The 19,108-nt window shown below is 41.1% G+C and overlaps 1 protein-coding gene across 2 annotated transcripts in view; it reads right to left on the minus strand.

Moving 5' to 3' along the window:
* Window positions 1-8,310, minus strand: part of nox4 (NADPH oxidase 4) — a 30,240-nt gene extending 21,930 nt beyond the window's left edge. For both annotated transcript variants that reach the window (XM_076281662.1, XM_076281663.1), the window contains exons 1-3: window positions 7,112-8,310; window positions 4,704-4,799; window positions 1,949-2,059 (exon numbers count right to left, since the gene is read on the minus strand). In XM_076281662.1, coding sequence (XP_076137777.1) covers window positions 1,949-2,059; window positions 4,704-4,799; window positions 7,112-7,168 — 264 coding nt within the window. In that variant the 5' untranslated portion in view covers window positions 7,169-8,310. The remainder of the gene's footprint in view (window positions 1-1,948; window positions 2,060-4,703; window positions 4,800-7,111) is intronic.
* Between the last annotated feature and the right edge of the window lie 10,798 nt (window positions 8,311-19,108).

A 19,108-nucleotide genomic window follows, 5' to 3' on the forward strand; every position in this document is an offset into this window, starting at 1 on the left:
ATGCATCCATACACACTCACACATACACCTCAATGCATCCATACACACTCACACACACACCTCAATGCATCCATACACACTCACACACACACCTCAATGCATCCATACACACTCACACACACACAGACACCTCAACGCATCCATACACACTCACACAGACACACACACCTCAATGTATCCATACACACTCTCTCTCTCTCACACTCACTCACACACACACATATCTCCAAACTCACACGTGTCCACTAGAGCCCGACCGATAAAGGATTTTGAAGGCCGATACCGATACAAATATTTGTTGATTTAAAAATCCGATATTCCGATATATCGGCTGATATATATTTTTTTTTTTCAGAAACGCGCAACAAAACATTAACAGATTTCCCTAACATTAGTTATTTGTAGTTATTTATGAGTATTGACTAAAATAATATGATAATGCATTTCAAAAACAAACTTGTTTTTTTTTAAATAATATTGTCACAGTGGAACAGAGGAACATCGAAATATATTAAAGTTCTGATAAATAAAATGTATAAAAATAGAAACTTAAGATATGAAACTTAGTCTTTTGAACAAAAACATAAAAGCCTAATAACAACCACAACCAAATCAAAGTTACCAGTATTAAAAGACTCAGTAAGCTTCATAAATATAACTTTGAACTAAGACTTAATAATTACAAAAAATAATGATGACATTATTACTATCATCATCATTTGTATTATCATTAAACAAGATAAAGGTCACACTTAAATGTTTGAGTGTGCGTGTGTAATAATTAGTCCCTATTGCCTTATAAGCTACCTTATAATTACAATGTCAGCTTGCTTATCCCTTTACCTGCACTTTTAAAATTATTTCCATCAAGCTGCATCAAACCATTTTCAATCATCAGTTGCTGCCTGCCTTCTAAAACCTACTATTTAGTGATCTAAATCCATTATGTAACTCGTTAATGCTGCGGCTGAACGACAGTCTGAAACGCACACTTGGCGTCATTGGATTTCACACACGTGTAAAAGAAAAGCTAACTTTTATGCACAAGCTACGTTTTGCACAAGCTACATTTGATACTTTTCCCCTATGTCTAAATGTTCACTCCTCGCACGTCTAACTTACATTTTACAATGCAGGGACTGTAACTACAGATATACTAGTTATAAATCATTACTTTATTTAGGCAGAATAAGTTCGTTGTGGTTTCCAAGCTCATTAATGTTAACGTTAGCGGTCTTCCACTGATATTCATGGCATTAGCTAGCTTTGTGGTTAGCTAGTCTATGATGAGCCCTAATTTAGCAATGGATAACGTCATACTGCAAATTGTAAAACATACGCTTTCAAAATAACAGGCCGGGGAGAGATGATACGTCTCACTGCTATAACTGTCACGCTATTAAAGAAATACATCTTCAGTCACATTGTCAAAAGTTAAAAGGACAGACAGTCAACTACACTGTAACAACGTAACGTAATTACTAGCTAATTCCGCTTCACTCTCGGCTTATTTAACAGCAGCAAAACTGGACATTGTTTTCACGAATTTTGTCATGCTTATTTGAGTTAAGAGAACTGATGGGGATGTTCTTTTAATTGTTATTTTAAGCAATGTATGTCTCGTGACCAAATCACCATGAACACACTTCACTGATGATCTCACTCGCGGATAACTGGTTCTCTCTGCCCGACTCTGGCTGGATCAGCAGGTTGCAGGATGTGTGGTGCGTTATACACGAGTCCTTTGAAAAATGCCTAATATCGGCCGATAATATCAGCCCGCCGATAAATCGGTCGGGCTCTAGTGTCCACATATCTCCAGGCATCCATATACACACACACACACACACACTCATACACACGCACAAACACACACACACACACACACAAACACACACACACACACACACACACACGGACACACACACACACACACTCACAGCCTTACCTTGTGTGTGCCCCTAAGGTAGGTCAGGAGGGATCGGCACATGGGCAGAAGCACCAGACAACAGTTCAGATTCAGCAGAGAGGCCGACGCTCGACTCACACACAGGCCCATCTGTCACACACACACACACACACACACAGAAAGAGAGTAAAGTAAGAGGGGTATGGAAGAATGATCACATATTATATTGTGTGTGTGTGTGTGTGTTTGTGTGTGTGTGTGAGTGTGTGTGTGTCTCTGTTGTGTAGGGTTGTGAGGGAGGTTGCTGATGAGGTCATTTTAGCACAGAATTCTCTACTGTGTTATTATCTGTACCTTGATCTGAATCACACTCACTCACACACACACACACCCACACACACACACACACACACACACCACACACACACACACACACACACACAGACTCTGAGCGTGCTATGACATGTTGGTGGGTATACAGCATGCAGACACCCAAACATCCTTTAAACCAGAGAGGGTTCAAGCGGAGCGAGAGGCGCTCAACAATTTCCGCGTTCGATTATTGCAAGGGGAGGGGGGTAAATCCCCCTTTATGCAGACCAGAGTAAACCCTCGCTGCACTAATGTCAATGGAGACTTGTGGAATTTTACCAATAAATTGGTCATTATGTCTTTCTGGATTTGTTGAGGGTTTTTTGGAAAATTGTGTCATAATCTGTAAGTGTTTGGGATCATTTCAAGCCTAATAGTGTATTTTTTTAGTGTTCGGATTTGTAATAAAATAACTTAATATCAGACCATGCTGCTGCCAGTTACTGTCCGGTTGTTAGCATGCTAGCTAGCCTCTTAGCTAAGGTAACATTTTAAACGGAGAAGTGTAATTTCTTTGAAATGACAACTAGCTGAATAACATTACTGACATTAGTTAGGATAGTTTATACTCAAGTGAATTTGCAACAGTATATTAAGTTTAAGCGAAGTCCTTCAACTAGTACTAGTCACTTGTTAGCGCATAGCTGTATTGCCATAGCTACTCCTATCCACTTGTATAGCGTTTTAAGCTAGTGTTAGCTAGCTAGCTAGCTCGGTTCACATGACTAATTAAATTATTCATATCATGTCCTAAAGAATGATTCATTGGTATCATACATGATTATAGACAATAATACTGTGAACACAATTATGTGTATCTGTTCTTATTGCTTATTAAGAGAGAAAGTTTATTTAGTGACGTAAGGTGACACTCCCACTTATGCAGACCGGAACTGTCCCGTTTTGCTCCTATAGTAACGAATTACGTTGCTCTATCTTGCTAGTAATCAAGGATCTTTGACCCCGCACCTCAGAACATTCGGTAACACTTTATTTTAATGTGTCGCTGTTACAATGTACCTACCTAATTAGGTACAGTGGTACAACCTGTGTAACAACATGTACTATCAAGTACTATCATTGTAATTGCATTATGTATTTGTGGGTACCTACATATAGTTGTTACATTGTAATACTGAGTGCTTTTACAAAACTTTGCCAATTTGCCTAAATTTTCATCAGAGGCAAAGAGCTGACCTAAGACCTGCTGGATGGGGTAAATCTGGTCATGATAGATTTGATATCTGGTCATGATAGATTTGATATACAAACCATTCTTAGCTCCAGTCAAGGCCTAATTGTCTTCAGTGTACATGTAACAGCTGTGCTGCTACAACCTTGTTACTCTTTGATACAGTGGAACAAACCTATTAAATGTACCAGTTAATTACTTACACGTACATGTCTTGTGCTTTGGCTAGCACAGCTATTACATGTACAATACACTGAAGACAATGAGGCCTTGACTGGAGCTAAGAATGGTTTGTATATCAAATCTATCATGACCAGATTTAGGAACACAGTAGAACGGCCCATATTCAGTAGAACACAAGAGAACGCCTCATATTCAGTAGAACACAAAAGAACGCCTCATATTCAGTAGAACACAAGAGAACGCCTCATATTCAGTAGAACACAAGAGAACGCCTCATATTCAGTAAAACACAAGAGAACGCCTCATATTCAGTAGAACACAAGAGAACGCCTCATATTCAGTAGAACGCACTGTCCCTGAGCACTCGGTACAGGTCACAACAGGATGAGGGAATCAGCTGCAAGGCTGTAAGAGTGACTACATGGAAATGTTACTACACAAACACACACACACACTCACATGTGCAGAAAGAGGTGAAGGGGGAGAAAGAGAGAGAGAAAAGGAGAGAGAGGAGAAAGAGAGAGAGAGAGAGATGTTTGTCTGTTGGAATGTGCTGTGCCCATCTTAATCAGTGTAATGTTTGTCATAAGAGCTAACTGGGCTGGACTGTGAGTATGTGAGAGTGTGTGTGATATGTGAGTGTGTGTGTGATATGTGTGTGTGTGTGTGCGTGATATGTGTTTCATGTTGCGTGTGCATGTGTGTACGTGTGTGTGTCATAGGTGTGTGTGATACGTGTGCATATAATAATATCTTTTTCACCTTTTTAACAAGATATGTATAACATGATAATTTCATGTAAAAATGTGAAAATATCATATCTTGAAATAACATGATATTTTCACGTTATAACGTGACCCAATTGGAGGCATTGTCATCTTCGCTTGCAATGGGCACTAATATAAAGTGTGTGATAACGTGTGTGTGTGTTATAGGTGTGTGTGTGTGTGTTATAGGTGTGTGTTATAGGTGTGTGTGTGTGTTATAGGTGTGTGTGTGTGTGTGTTATAGGTGTGTGTGATAATGTGTGTGTGTGTGTGTTCTTACCCCTAGGATCTGATGTAGATAATGGTACTGAGGCCCGTAGGAGTAGAGTGCGAAGGTTCTCCAGAACACAACAGCATTCACAGTCAGCCACACTACCTGAAACACACACACACAAACACACACACATCAGAACAGTACTCTCTCTCATACACTAATTTACATTTATTCATTTGGAATAGGGGTCAACCAATTATCGTCCGGCCCCGATTATAAGGGGCCGATATTTAGCATTTTTATAATAATCGGTATCGGTCATTTTTTCCACCGATGCAGCCAATCAGGATCGAAGACTGAACACAGAGAAAGTTTAGGATTCTCACTGAGGCAGACTGTAGACTGGGTTTCAGCGGTACAGAGCTATTTTTCGAAGGTAAGATACATTACATTGCTGAAGCAGAGACTTTCTAATGAGGAGACACAGCACTCAAAAAATCCTCCATAGTAATGCATGGGGCTAGTTTGTCACGCCAATATGGCCGTTATCTACACATATCCCACCCCTTCCTCGGCAAAACTTTGAAATGTGAATACATTGAGCCAATCATGTGGTGTGATGTGAATACATTGAGCCAATCATATGGTGTGATGTGAAGACATCGTGCCAATCATGTGTTGTGAACTTGCAGCTGGAGCACGGTTGGTGTCGTGAAGCTTTGCGCACGCGCATTTCTGCCGAATAGGATGCCCGATGAGTGCCCAAAAAGCGTTGCAATATGGCCGCCGAGTGGAGGTACTTGCCTAAAAGGACTTTGGCTGAAGTTGCAATAAATCACAATCCTCTACACTGAAGTTGCAAAAACACCACTTTGTAAGCTATTGTCTCCTCGATCCGGATCAATAAGTAAAGCACCCACTTTCTCCATTTAGCTAATTCCCGATTGATGCACGTTAGTAATAGCCTACCGTTTACTAGTTAGCCCACAAACTCGGGTGCTGCGCGTCGGGAGTTCTCTGCCTCCGCCTCGTCCATTAATTGTGAGTAACGGGACACCTCGGCGGACGTTATCCCTTACATGGTAGAAAAGTCCTAAATTATGCGATAGCGAACGTCATAAAGTCTAGTTGCTCCTTTTTGAAACGGACTGTCAGAAAAGACTACACCAGGGCCAGCCGTAATTCACCTCTTCCTCTCCCTCTCTCGTGCACTCACACACACGATGGCAAAGCATCCTCTTTGTGACAGGTCCCTTAACAAGCACATAGCCCATTGTGTAGGCTATTGTGTATCAAAAGAAGAAAGAAAAGTTTGCATAATTAAATGCTTTTGAATGAAATTTTTGCAGCATATCGCCTTTACTATCTACCCCCCTTTTTGACAACTGACATATCGGTTTTACATATTGGTTATCGGCCTCCTGTTTTGGTAATAATTGATATTGGTATCGTCCCTGAAAAAAACATATCGGTCGATCCCTAACTCACTCACACACACACACACTCACACACACACTCACTCACACACACACTCACTCACTCTCACTCACTCACTCACACACACACTCACTGACACACACACACACTCATTCACTCACACACACTAACACACTCACTCACACACTAGAATAATTCACTCAAACAGAACAATATGCAGAAACGCACACACACACACTCAGTCACACACACACTAGAATAATTTACTCAATATGCAGAAACACACACACACACTTATGTATTCACAAAACACAATTCACAGTGAATATCAAACAACCACCATCACACACTTAACACACAGAAACCCCAAAATACACTTGCATGATCATAGAATACACACAATACATGAAATATAAACACACACACACACACACACACACACACACATGAATCACCTCTACAACACTCACACCCCAAAACACACACACCACAAAGGCAGCACCCAGGGTGTCATTGTCATTCTCTCTCTCACACACACACACATTTGTTTCTTGTGAATATCCAAATGTGATGTGAACACCACAGCAGAGTGTGTAACAGTACTTAGTGCTGTGGTGTGTGTGTGTGTGTGTGTGAGAGAGAGAGTGGGGGGTCTGTGTAGTAGTACTTATTAGCACACTGTAGGCTACTTTGATTGTTTCTCTTTTTTGTAAGTCGCTTTGGATAAAGGCGTCAGCTTAATGACTGTATAAATGTAACAGAGATGTGTGTGTATCAAACTGGAGTGAGTAATTGTGTGTATGTATGTATGTATGTATGTATGTATGAGTGTATGTGTGTGTGAGAGAGTTTGTGTGTGTGTCTCTTTCTCTCTCTCTCTCTCTCACACACACACACACACACATCAGCTGCTACATAGTTCTTTAGGCTTCACACACAATCACAGCTGGTAATACACTTACCCCTCTCTCTCACTAACACACACACACACACACACACACACACACACACACACACACGCGCGCGCGTTTACACACCAACAGAATGTTCTTGCTTCCTTCGTTGGCGACCCAACTCCTCAAAGACAAAGCCATATCTCGCGCGACTGTCTCGAGCTCTCAGCACAGAGCACAAAACTGCACGCGCAACACAACTTCTGCTCAACTCCAAGTCATCCTGTTCAGATGTGAGCGTGAAGGCAGCCCGGTTTCGTGAACAAGGTTGCTCGCAGCTGTTCGCTCCCGCGAGACCGCCTAGCCATTCTCCTCTGCTCGGTCCGGTTGCACTGAAGACAGCCGTGTGAAAGACTACGCGCGCTGTAGTTTTCCACGACTCACGGAGGCGAGCCGTCCCGACTTTGTTACCGGAAACCAGGCATCCCTGCCTGTCGCGCACACAAAGCTTCCTCTGACAAACAGACCTCGGAGCTGCGCGAGACCACTGCCAGCCCCTCTCAATTAACAGCAGCTCTCACGCGACTCCAGCTGACTGCAGCCTCGCGCTGGCGGAACTGGCCGCTACACCGGGGCCCGAGGGATTTCCCCGTTCCGCGCTATGTGCAGCTGCGCGAGCCATTGTTTAGACTACATTAGAAACTTTACACAGAAGAGTTGTGTGTGTGTGTGTGTGTGATATCTGAGAGTGGATGGACAACGGTGTCCAACTTGGACTTGCAGTGACGTAACTGTCCAGTGTGACCCACAAAGATTAACTGCAGTTTCGAAACAGAGCAGACCAGCGGACTACAATATCTTTATTCAGACAGCGGACTGGGCTACAATATCTTTATTCTTTATTCAGACCAGCGGACTACAATATCTTCTTTATTCAGACCAGCGGACTGGGCTACAATATCTTTATTCTTTATTCAGACCAGCGGACTGGGCTACAATATCTTTATTCTTTATTCAGACCAGCGGACTACAATATTCAGACCAGCGGACTGGACTACAATATCTTTATTCTTTATTCAGACCAGCGGACTGGACTACAATATCTTTATTCTTTATTCAGACCAGCGGACTGGACTACAATATCTTTATTCTTCATGAGACAAAAACTGCAGTGTTTCTGAAGTGCAGCAGTACAATGAGATGTTGGAGTATATAACTATATAAATAATGCAGTGCTGCAGTAGATGGCTGTATGGTGCATTTCCCGCACACAGCAAATTCTGGCCTTTGGAATAAACTCTCTGGGAGTTTATATCAACTACATTTGAGTGTACATGTGAGACCATCGAATGAACTCCAGGGAAAAGTTAAAGTAACTCTTTTCCGGGAGTTGATTTTAAACTCTTTTCTGGAGTTAAAACGGAACACTTGTGGGAGTTAAAATACTAATCCCATGTGGGGTAAAATACAACTCTCACCTGGAGTTCATTTTAATGTGAACTCTTTCATGGTGGTAACTGTTAACACTTAAAAATGTGTTTTATTTAACACTTTTCTGAGTTAATAATTAACAATTAAAATGAAAATGACAACAGAAAACATTTATTACCACAGTTTTATTTGAAATTCATGTTTGACATTTTGAATGACAAACTGTTTAAACATGTTACAGCCAACCAACCAAATTTCATATTTAAAACTGCTTTAACAGCAGCTAAACATTGGACAAGCAGTTGGATATTTCAAAAAACATGTCAGTATCACATCTCTCTGTGCAAAAAGTGCAAACATTGTATAAAAGCACTGCTGACAAGATAAAATAACATTTCTGTAATGCAGTAATGTATTAACATGAGGTAGACTTTAAACCTGTAATATAAGTAAATAAACATGTACATAAAAACAAGGGTGAATTCCATATAGCTTACATTAAGTCAACAATGTTGATACATTACAAAATACAACCCTCTGATACAACATACAAATGTGAATCACACCCATAGGACATTTGAGCATCAAAAGATTTGAAATGTCTTAATCTATCCATTTCTAGAACCAGTATCTTTCTTGGGATGTTTTCACTTATTTGGAACGCATGGAAATGATCATGGAAACAAGTGTCATGCTCAACCAAAACAAAAACAACTTTACCATCATGCAAAATGATGTAGATTATTTTGCTGAACACCGGCATGTTTTCATCAGTGCTTGTGCAAACGAAGAGGCCAACACGATATTCAACTCCACACTTTACCCAGTTTGTGAGTCTGACAGTGGCTTGTGAATCAATGTGAAGATATGCAGCTATATATTCTATATCTTCTTCTTCTATATATTCCAGTGTTTCAAGTAAGCACAATTTGACTGGACCAGATTCAACTGCTTTTGAAGAAAAGCATTCCCAATGATAAGCTACAGCAAACTGGTGTTTCTTTGCAAGTGATACTGTCAAATTCTTAAAGTTCTTCACACAGTCTTTGAAAAATTTGTGTTTAGCTTCGAATCTCATGGTCATGAATGAGTGGTCCAATTTTTCGAATGCACCTCGGATAATGGACCATAAAATGATGTTTTGGAATCAAGTTTTTTGATGGGTACAGTTCTTTGAAGAGTTGGTGATGTTCAATAATGAGGTGCTTCAAATACACAGTCATCCCTTCTGTGATGGAGTATGAAAACACAATGTTTATAATGTTTAGCAACAAGAGCAACAAGTGCCAGTGCAAATCATCCTCTGGTACCAGGTCACCAAATATCAAAGGTATGTTTGTGACCAAACACAGTGTTTGTGATGCATTTAACCCTAATCCATTTCCTGCACAGTCAAGGTTAATATGTGTTGGTTTGTTTTTCTTTTCCAAATAGCCATAATCAAAAGCATACAGCCTATTTAACAAGCTTTCTTTCGGGATTAAATGTTCAATCAAATACAGAAATAGTAATCTGACCTCATATTGACCAACCCCTTCCAAAATATCATGCATGATGTCAACAGCATAATTTTCGGCAACATTGAAATATTGCAATGTATTAAGTATGCTCTTTCTCTTGATGCCAAATGAAGAGGTTAATGTAGGGTCATCTACCAAACTAGTATAAAGTTGATCATTCAGAGCTGGTGATCTTAAAGTCACATGTGGGTCATCTTCTGAGAAAACTGACTGAGCTGAAGATTTATCAGTTAAGCAAAATCTACAGAAATAATTTGCACTAAATGACTCCACGAACCCAAGAATGCCATGTATACCCAAGTTATCGCCAGTAATTTGTGCAAGTGTACCACGTACAGAAACCTCAGAAAATGGAGCAGCAACCCCAGAAGTCTCTAATATTTTCAAGTCCTTTACTAAGGGTTGCAGTATTGCATCAATCCCGTATTTCTTAGCATCTTGTGCATGAAACAATGACACCAGATGAATGTTCATTAAGGCCGAATTAACCCTGGGGGGAAGATTTCGAAGGATGAAGTAAAGGCAGCCAACTTTATGTATACCTTTTTTTGAACCAAGAGGATTTGCACACTCAAAATCATCATAATATAACTGGATTTGGAGGGCAAATTTACTACTTGAAAACAAAGAGTGATTTTTGAAGTAGCTTCCATCACAGAAGTCCTCATATGTGTCACTCTGTGCACATGTTTGCATCATCTCACAAATATTTTCATTCTTGAAAATGAACTGGAGTGTTTTCAATATTGGAATGTATATGAACTTGTCATTAATTGGAACTTGCTCATAGTTTCCTGTTTTGTTATTCCTTCTGGAATCATACCTTACTCCTAGGCGCAGTTCAACAGGCTGTACTATATCCCATTTTTCCCTGAAATATTTCTTCCACTTGCTATCAGAATTCAGTTGGCTAAAAGGGTTGTCCATACTTTTAAATAACTCTTCTATGGCTGATCTGGAGGGGTTGTCAGCTGGGAGTAAGTTCAACACTTGGTCCTGAATATTAGACTGCAAATCTCCTACAAATTCCTCTAAATTCTCAATGGTAGAAAGAACTACAGTATTTGGTACTCCAGTTCCCAAAAGTTTGGCTATAACAGAGGCACACATATCTTTGCTGTGAGTTGACACTGAAGGGCCTGCCTCAATAATTTGGGATGAAGTAGAGGGTGTTTCATCATTTAAGCACTGAGAACTATTGTGCTGTTGGATGTCATGGCTAGAAGAGATCTCAGGGGGCACACAAGTGTTAGAAGCATGTATGTTAATCAAGTGTCTTCTAAATCCAGAATAACTTGAAAATTGCAAGCAACATCCTACTTGACCACATTTTAGTCTCAAATTTTTCCCAGGGTACATCCCATGAATTAGTTTGAGGTGCCTGAACAAAAGTAAAGCTGTACCAAAGGTTGAAGCACAAAGGAAACATCTGAGCATTCTTGCTGGCTAAGTTAAAATTACTGCTTGTTCAACAGCTTTGCTCTGAGCTCTTTGACTCTTGGAGTTTCTTCTGTTGTACCTCTATCAATGTTGTAAAGAGTAGTTTGCAAAAATGTGTACAGACTCAACAGAGCATCATCATATTTCACGCTGAAAACAAAGTGGGACTTGAACAACTCATCAAACGCACCCAAGGATGTGCATGACTGACATGGAAGAAGCTTTCTGTCCAAGACTATGTAGAAGCTGGAAATCTGTGCTTTTGAAGTTCCTGAGGCCAGAAGATATGGCTGAGGGTTTCCTTCATTGGTCCTGAGGTGATCCTCCAGGCTCTGGCAGGACTGAAACACAAAGACAAACATCTACATATAAGTCATTAGTTTAAAATGACTTGAAATGTTGCATGAACCCTGTTTGGAATTAGATCGTACTGTCTTCACAAACCTTTTGGAATTTTACCAGATGATCTGTTGCCTCTCTGACACTGATCTTCTTTGGCCTCTTCCTTCCAGCTGGTTGTGGAGTGAGAAGATGCAGCAAGACAAGAAGAGAAGCCATGTCGCTGTCCCACTCTGCAGACAGTGTAAATAACATGATTAACTCAAGAATATTTGCCTTCACATTTTTCCCTTGTGGAGGACAAGGTTACCTGCTATTCATCTAAACTCTTAAACCTCACTGATCAGAGCGGACCTGTCATTACAAACTTGTGCAAAATGATACATTTAGTCATACCTTGTAGTAAAATGTTAATGTGTTATTTATATGTACTGTTAATAGTTGTGTATTATTAAAAAGGCAGAACAAAGGTGCAAGCTGTTGAGATTTTTTGACTGTTACAATACTACCTGGCTCATCTGCAGTGTCAGGTTTTTCATTCAGGGCAGATGTCAGCAGTTTTTTCAGGAGAGGTGTCTCTCTGAGGGCCCTGGCCTCTTGGATGACCTTGTCTTTAAAACCGGTCTCCCATTTTCCCAGGAACCTGGAAGCAGTCTCTGCTCCAAACATCAACAAGAAGTCTTGCAAAATCTATTACAAAACAATAAGGACTACCATTACAATCACTGGAAGTAAATCACATATTTTCACAAATGTTTGTTAAAATTCACATTTTTTGCCTACCAGTCCCTTCATGTCCAAGAAACGAGGAAATGTTTGAAGGATATCTGCTGATTGCTGTGGGTCATGGAGCATCTGTTGACGATATTGGAATGTCTCTTTCATCTTCTGGAAGACTAAGTCACGGTCAGTGGTGTGGTGAAGAAGAGACATGGCCTCCATACATTCATCTCCTGTTTGCTGGTCATCTATGGAGCAGAGTGTTCTTGATGATGTGGGACCTCCTTTTAGCTCCACTCTGTTATGGGATGTAGATGTGGTTCTGGACTGACGTTGCACAGTCTTGACACGCCACTCAAGAAAGCCTTTGTTGCTCTGAATGTCATAGAAATGTTCCTGAAAGTAAAACAGTACTTCTGGTTGGAGTGCAGACAATATAACGGCCCTGGTGCATTTATGCTGCTTAGACACAAAAGATCAACGAACCAAAATGTAACTGTCATCCTTATTTCAGACCATGATTACAATGCAAACTCACATATCCCTTTTTTGAGTATGGGTCCTTCAAAGATGGGAAGAGCGACACAATCCCAAGGGCATAAAACTCCTTTGTCGTCTTACTTACAAATCTCCTGCAAAAAGCATAAGTATTGTTTGTGATAAGATTATTGTCTTGTCTACAAATGTGAATTTTATGTCATTAACATCAAGAGTCTTACCCTTCCTTTTCACGCATGTGAGCCACAATGATGTTCACCATTAAACGCCGGGTGGAATCTTTCAAATTCCCGGTCTCTTCATACTGTTTGATCACCGTCATCCCTGCAGGCTTAGAAGTGAGAATTTGCTCCACTGCCTAGATACAAATGATATAAAATACAAAACAACAATTAACAACAAAATTAAGACATTAATTAAGCTGGGCTTTGAAGAAAGGCCAACAAGAACAAAGAATGGAGGTTATAAGATTACATTTTTTGCGCGGGTGCTGTCCATGCTGTCCATGACAGGCTGAATCATTTGAGATCCAGCATCACTTTGTGGACTGCTTAGACTGCTTGAGAGGGACAACGTATCTGTAAGACTTGTGCAGGAAGACCCTTCACCATCTTGCTGCAGTAGTGTAAAATCTGAGGACCACAAATAACAACATTAGGTTACAGGGCACATACAATCATAAATTAACAAACACAAAACTGCCATATAAAGTAGGGTGCAAAGGAAGATCAAGCATGTTTTCATTCCAAAGGATCTCTTGACACCAAAGAACACTAAGGCTTAGTTTACTTAAATCACAACTTGCCCCATTAGATGAGAGAGCCATTTTGTATTTCATAATAAACTTTTACTATAAGCCTGCCTACCACAAGGTGTGAGTGTCACAAATTCCGTCAGGTTGGAGTAGTCTGCAAACTCTGTTGAGAGTGAGCAGTCAACTATGTTCTTGGATGATTCTGCAAGTAGGACGACTGAAATGCACATGATAGAGGAGAGTTAAAATACATTTTTTGATTACTCAGGATATTATCTGCAAGCTGCTGACATTTTTTTTTGACAAACATTATCACAAATCTTTAAAAGCTTTCCTGGAAAAAACAAACTAGGAAATGTTCAATACCCTTACCATCATCAGTAGAGATGACAAAACACATTGCTTCTGTTGCAAGTTCTGGAAAGACATCCTCATCCACCTCTATGCCCTGCTCATCGGCGACTTTCAGCACTTTATCTTCTGGTATGAGAAACTTCTGCTTCACTATAGCACAACATTCAACACGTTATTAAATTATTATTTCCCCTTTAATGACATCAGACAACACATAGGTACATCACCTACCTGCATTGATAAAGTCTGAGAAGCTGACCTCTTCCAGTTTCACATATTTCTTTGTCCTTTCATGTTGTACCTTCAACAACATCTTGACCACTGGAGGGAAAAATAATAATTTTACCACTAATAAAAGCAACATGTGGACTGTCACTCTAACAAAAGAGTCTTTGTGGTAGCTGTTATTCAATCTATAGCATGTTTAGCATAATATTCAGTGGTCATAGTCATGTCTTTACAATAAAAATGATTGACAGACAGCCTCTAAGCTATAAGAGTCGCCGTCAAACTCTAACACGTTCACTGGCATGTCGCCGTCAAACTCTAACACGTTCACTGGCATTCAGAAAGACTCAGTTTCACTCACTGACAGATAACATCACAATACGTGACAGTAAAGAACAGTTTCAAACAACACTAACGTTACTTGTTAGCGAGGGAAAGTTAGGTTAGTTAGGTTTAGCAACTAAGGCGACTGTGTTTCCGCCATTAACGTAGGCTACGTTAAATGGATACAGCCTTCAAGTGAGACAGACAGTCAGTGCAAGCTGTCCGACTGTTCTCTTAAGCAAAATGCTAGATAAATAACGTTAAAGCCTTACCGTGTCGTAATTCCCTCACAGGTCCCCTTCTCGCGTCCGTTACGTCCTAGCCCTGCCGGGTAAACTAAGGAAACAACAAAGTTAGCATTACCGTTCAGTAGAATTCTATACGTTGATACAAGAAACAGAGTAGGCTAATGTTAACTTAGATACACAAAGACATATCAGTAATGACGATATGATGTTAATTCCATGCGCGCGAAGTGCAAAGCATGGTATGACAAGTTTTGGGCTAACTAAAAAAAAAGTTCGGGTCTAACTTCAGCAGCTAGCTAGCTAGCTAGCGAGTTTGGCTTCGCAAAATTCAGTCTTCGACAAAACATAAAAATGTGCCGTTATATGCTGATAGAAGTCTAATATAACGTTAGTTTGAGGAGTAAAATGGCACTTTTACCTGCCTCACGAGTCCCAACTGGTTCGGGGCAAACTTCAGCAGCTAGCTGCTAGCAAGTTTGGCCATCACTGTCTGACAAAATATACAAAAGTACCGTTATTATACGTCCTATTGACGTCTTAAAGTCCTTAACAGCCTAATATAACATTAGAAGTAAAAGTATAGTAACATTAGAATTAGAAGTAAGAAGTAAAATCACACTTTTACCTGGCTCGAGGGAGAAGTCCAAGTGAAAACTGCTGAGAGGAGCGCGGTGACAAAGCTGTTAACTCAGGTGTAGTGTTCAATCAGGCTCCTCGACACCCAATAAATAAACACCGAAATATTACACCACCAAAGAGTTACCCTGAATACAAGCTGTAGTTAAATGTAGAGAATAAACTCCCAAAATCTAACACTTTAATACTTTTTTGTTTGACTCCAGATTTTCGAACTCCAGAAATTTGCTGTGCATATGAACTGCACATCTCCAAAACTGCACTTTTTATAAAGTCTCTCGCTCTCTGCCTCTGTGTGTGTGTGTGTGTGTGTCCGGTCTCTGTGTGTGTGTGTGTCCGGTCTCTGTGTGTGTGTGTGTCCGGTCTCTGTCCTGTCTGTGTGTGTGTGTCCGGTCTCTGTCTGTGTGTGTGTGTGTGTGTGTGTCCGGTCTCTGTGTGTGTGTGTGTGTGTCCGGTCTCTGTCCTGTCTGTGTGTGTGTGTGCATGTGTGTCCTGTCTGTGTGTGTGTGTGTGTGTGTCCGGTCTCTGTCTGTGTGTGTGTGTGTGTGTGTGTCCGGTCTCTGTGTGTGTGTGTGTGCATGTGTGTCCGGTCTCTGTGTGTGTGTGTGTGTGTCCGGTCTCTGTCCTGTCTGTGTGTGTGTGTGCATGTGTGTCCTGTCTGTGTGTGTGTGTGCATGTGTGTCCTGTCTGTGTGTGTGTGTGTGTGTGTCCGGTCTCTGTCTGTGTGTGTGTGTGTGTGTGTGTCCGGTCTCTGTGTGTGTGTGTGTGCATGTGTGTCCGGTCTCTGTGTGTGTGCATGTGTGTCCGGTCTCTGTGTGTGTGTGTGTGTGTCCGGTCTCTGTCCTGTCTGTGTGTGTGTGTGCATGTGTGTCCTGTCTGTGTGTGTGTGTGCATGTGTGTCCTGTCTGTGTGTGTGTGATTTAATTTACACATTAGATCTCGGCCTAGTAAATTTTCAGGGCAAACGCTGCTCAGGAGAAAAGAATGTTCTACTGTCTGATGTTCATATTGAACCACTAAAGGGGTAGAAACTGGTTCTGCCACTGATTGACCTGAAGCTCCTGTTACATATATAACTCTATTGCTTTTTAATGTTAAAAACTATCTTTCCTTCCAAGTGTACTAACATCCGCTCCTGTATCAACTAAAAAGATACATCATTACCATTCAGAGAAAGAGTTAGCTTAGGTTGTGCGGCAGCATTTAAAGTCAGTTGTGGATAAAGTTCATAGGGTGATACAGAAGTGTTGGTGAGGGGTCCCGGAGCCCCCTGTTCAGAGTCCTCCCTGTCCTATTCAGAATTTCCATTCTGTGTCCAGACCGGACCCTGAGGGCGTCGTTGTGATGATTTATCCCCGTCTTGTCTCCAATCACCCTGCTTCGGACAATATCTCGCTATGTGTTCTACGTCTCCACAATTACAGCAACCGTTTCTTTCAGTCCACCTAAATCCTGTTCTCCTTACTCCACAAAGTTTGTTAACTGCTGAAGCCACTCTTCCCAAGAATTCTCTAGCAGTCTGTTGTAAGCTGAGAAAAAGCCATTTTAGTCCAATCTTCAGTAGGTGAATACTTGCAGTAGCCTGGCGGGCCATCCTATATCATTGACATGTATAGTCTGGCATCGAATCATTCACCTCGCTTAATCCAAGGGGCGGGCAGAGAATTGTCTTTCAAACTGCCTAGGCATGCAATAGGCCAGCGCTACGACCATATCCGTATCCGGTCGGCAAAACGGCAAATACATCCTTCTTCGAAAGGAATGACTTAAGTGCATTGTGTTGATCTACTTTCAAAGAAAAGCACAAGTCCAACTCCTCCAAAGTTGACGCCAACGCCGATTCAAACAACCGCTCTTCTTTTGCCATAGCCACCTTCCTTGTTGTTCACCGTCGCAGGATGTCGTTATCCTGTTAAGCCCGCCTTAAGACTCTCTAACGAAATAGAGCGCTGTGATTGGCCGTCATCCACGGTGTTAAGCCAATAGAAATTCCTATGGTTCGATACTAGACGTACAAAGCTGAGCAAATTAATTTGCCGCCGCTAGGGTGCGTCTAGATTTCTAGGCTATACTTGCAGGGGCTTAGGGGCAGGAACAGCCACAGCTGGTTGTGGTGTAGGGGGTGCTGAAGGGAATGGTGGTGGAGATTTACGGACTATAAGGGCTGGAGGTCAGGTTCACTCGTCTGCACATAGACTTCAGTTGAAATGTCCATAGCTCCGCACAAACCTTCTCTCTCTCTCTCTGGCCCTGCTCTTTCTGTTCCATAACTTTTCTCTTCTCCTCTCTTTCCCTCGCTTCTCTTTTTTCCCACTTATCAAACAAATCATACTTAAAAGGCCTAGCCTTCCTTTCCATCTTAGCCCTACATTCAGTTAACCTTTCCAAAACTCAACGTACCATCTAAAGGAAATTTTCCTTCAGTCCATCTACTCCACTTATTCAATAAACATTCATCTACACATTCAGGTCCATATTTCTTATCCATATTTTTTAAACATCCATAATTATGTATATCTTTGGGCAATTTAACAGTTTTACTATTACTAGTCCCCATAGCAGTGTCCCTTTAATATATTTTTATTAGCCAAATTACCTCACGCCTAAAACAGAGCAAACTATCAGAGTACAATAGCAATATTCTCAACCAATCCAATCCCCGTATCAAGCGCTTTAAGCCAATCCTACCGATTGCTTCTCTTAGCAGATCCTTTATCGATTGCTCTTCGGCTGTGCTCACAAGCCAACCTTTCTACCTTCCTACAAGTAGAGCAGATTGCTTCGGTGGCACCCCGGCACACAAGCCAATTCTTAACTACAAAGCGGTAGAAAAAAATCGCTTCCCACTCACCACCTAGGTGCCTGTGACCACAATATGGTAATACCGTATCCGAGACACAGGATGACTCCCTTCCGGCAAGGATGGGTCCCGCGGGCGTTGTTGCCTTTTTTCCACGGTATTGTCCCAAAATCAAAAATAGATCTCCCGTAAGGCCTTTTCGGGTCCCACGCCTTCCAGGTTTCACCGCCGCGTCTCGGAGTTAGGTATCCCAACCGCTGCCACCAAAATGTGGTCAAAAATATCCAGGCAACACTCAGGTGTGAGGAACCACTGCAGGTTTATTCACGATACCGGGAGCAGGTCACTAGCAACAGTATGTTCCAGTAACACTACTCAAAGTTCTCTAGGGCAAAGCCCCATCTTATGCATGTTAATTACATTGGTAATACAAATCACATGAGTACAATGGTCTTTTGCAAAAATCCTCATACATGCAGAAATACAACAATACATATACACTTCTTGGACATAGCATGTGATCCATGCGCCATACGCAAGTCATGGGGCTACTCCAAGTAAGTAGATAATTGGTCAATACAATACATATACATCCTTCAGCATTCTCTTGCCATAGTCTAGTTCCTGTCGGGATATTCCTAATATTACTGCCTCAGGCAGAATACCCTTAACTCGTGACAAAGGGGGTCGCATGACCTTTATTAGAAAATCATGACATGGAAAGAGCAAATGACAGACAAAGCAAAGTTGATGCACAGTATTGAATGTATAGAAAGCATATACAGAATATAAAAAAATGTTAGTAATCCAAAATTTCTCCTTCAGCATCAACAGCCATGCTACAACACA

Source organism: Alosa pseudoharengus, unplaced genomic scaffold (assembly GCF_046254945.1).
Source record: "Alosa pseudoharengus isolate Yale_2024_CS ecotype anadromous, Long Island Sound unplaced genomic scaffold, YU_APseudo_1.1 YU_APseudo_1.1_scf_13, whole genome shotgun sequence".
Classification (NCBI taxonomy): domain Eukaryota; kingdom Metazoa; phylum Chordata; class Actinopteri; order Clupeiformes; family Clupeidae; genus Alosa; species Alosa pseudoharengus.